The sequence below is a fragment of the Diaphorina citri genome, unplaced genomic scaffold (genome assembly GCF_000475195.1).
Source record: "Diaphorina citri unplaced genomic scaffold, Diaci psyllid genome assembly version 1.1 scaffold1293, whole genome shotgun sequence".
NCBI lineage: Eukaryota > Metazoa > Arthropoda > Insecta > Hemiptera > Psyllidae > Diaphorina > Diaphorina citri.
The window spans coordinates 87,006-88,988 of NW_007378722.1; the positions used below are offsets into that span (position 1 = coordinate 87,006).

The following is a 1,983-nucleotide window of genomic DNA, read 5'->3' on the forward strand; positions in this document are numbered from 1 at the left end:
TAGATATTAGATAGAAATTTAGAAATCCTCTAGTTAGATAGAAATAGAAATCCTCTGGAATCCCGATAGATAGAAATTTAGAAATCCTCTAGTTAGATAGAAATAGAAATCCTAATCGTGTAAGCCCTAGGTATAAAAGAGAGTACAATAGTATACCGATCTAATCTCATCCATTTTCACCTCCACAGTTCTTCCCACGGGTTCGTCCTATTCGTACGACCATCACACCCTCTCCAGTGATCCGGATGAGAAGTCCGCCTTCATCCCCGTGACCCGAGCCTCATCACCCACCTCCACACCCAATAGCCATTTCATCAACGCCAACACTAGTGGCTGGAACCATTGTACTGTACAGGGATGAAACTTGTAGCCCTATGTACAGGGATGAAACTTGTAGCCCTATGTACAGGGATGAAACTTGTAACCCTATGTACAGGGATGAAACTTGTAACCCTATGTACAGGGATGAAACTTGTAACCCTATGTACAGGGATGAAACTTGTAACCCTATGTAGGTACAGGGATGAAACTTGTAACCCTATGTACAGGGATGAAACTTGTAACCCTATGTACAGGGATGAAACTTGTAGCCCTATGTACAGGGATGAAACTTGTAGCCCTATGTACAGGGATGAAACTTGTAACCCTATGTACAGATCTACTGTGTGGAATCTAACTGAGTGTCCTTGTGGTGTATTAACATGAAGGTTGGTGTACAGGCCTCTACCCTCCTCTCCCAGTGGCGACTCCCTGTATCAAAGCTATCAGCCCGAGTGAAGGTTGGACCAGTGGAGGCGCTACGGTCATTATAGTGGGGGATAACTTCTTCGACGGTCTACAAGTGGTGTTTGGAACGATGCTTGTGTGGAGTGAGGTAAGTTCAAATTATTTAGAACCTACGCCCCTACATTAAAAAAAAGAAAAAAAAAAATCATTTTATTACAGGGTGTCCAAAAATAAACGATACATTCAAATATCTTGAAAACCAATGAAGATAGAAAATTCGTGTTTTCGCTAATTGTCCTAACTTTTTGGGGGACATTTAATGGTGACCTCTGGAATTTAACGAGGTGTCCCCTTCAAGGTCATTTCAAGGTCAACTTTGATTTTGTAAATGTAACCCTATATTTATGAACTTCGAAATGAAATCAACATAAAAAAAGTAAGTTTATTTAGTCTAAAAAAAATTGATCCGATATAAACGCGAAAAACCATTGGCTTTGAGCGCGATTTTTCGGTCACGTATTACGATTTTGACAGAGCAAAAAAAATTTTGACATGGAATCTTACGAATAATCAACTTGAAAAAGTCATTATTATTATTATGATCATTAATGTGTTTTTTCACTTATTTTACTGATGTTCACAGTTGCCCCCATGAATCTGAATACACACCTCGATTCTTCTTTCGAAAAAAACCCATTAATGATCAAAATAATGACTTTTTCAAGTTGATTATTCGTAAGATTCCATGTCAAAACAATTTTTGCGCTGTCAAAATCGTACCACGTGACCGAAAAATGGCGCTCAAAGCCAACAGTTTTTCGCGTTTATTTCGGAAGATTCAAATCGACTCAAATAATTTTTACACAAAATAAACTTACTTTTTTATGCCGATTTCATTTCTGAGCTCAAAAATATAGGGTTTTATTTAAAAAATTAAAGTTGACCTTAAAATGACCTTGAAGGGGACACCTGGTAAAATTCCGGAGGTCACCATAAAATGTCTTCCAAAAAGTTAGGACAATTAGGGAAAACACGAATTTTCTATCTTCATTGGTTTTCAAGATATTTGAATGTCTCGTTTATTTTGGGACACCCTGTATAGTAAGGTAGCCTAAAATTTAAAAAGTGTAATATATCTAACTAATAAGGACTGGTTGTGGCTATTTATTCGACCCAAATAAGAGACAGATAGGAAATCTCAACTCTAAAGGTGTGTCCAAACATAGCCGATCGACGCATTGAATCTATGTTATCGAG

The 1,983-nt window shown here is 37.7% G+C and overlaps 1 protein-coding gene across 1 annotated transcript in view; it reads left to right on the top strand.

Annotated features, from left to right (window-relative positions):
* LOC113469923 (transcription factor collier-like) overlaps nt 1–913 on the top strand; it is an 11,981-nt gene extending 11,068 nt beyond the window's left edge. The window contains exon 4 of the mRNA XM_026827961.1: nt 720–913. Within this exon, the coding sequence (XP_026683762.1) occupies nt 720–913 (194 nt within the window). The remainder of the gene's footprint in view (nt 1–719) is intronic.
* Nucleotides 914–1,983: the final 1,070 nt, after the last annotated feature.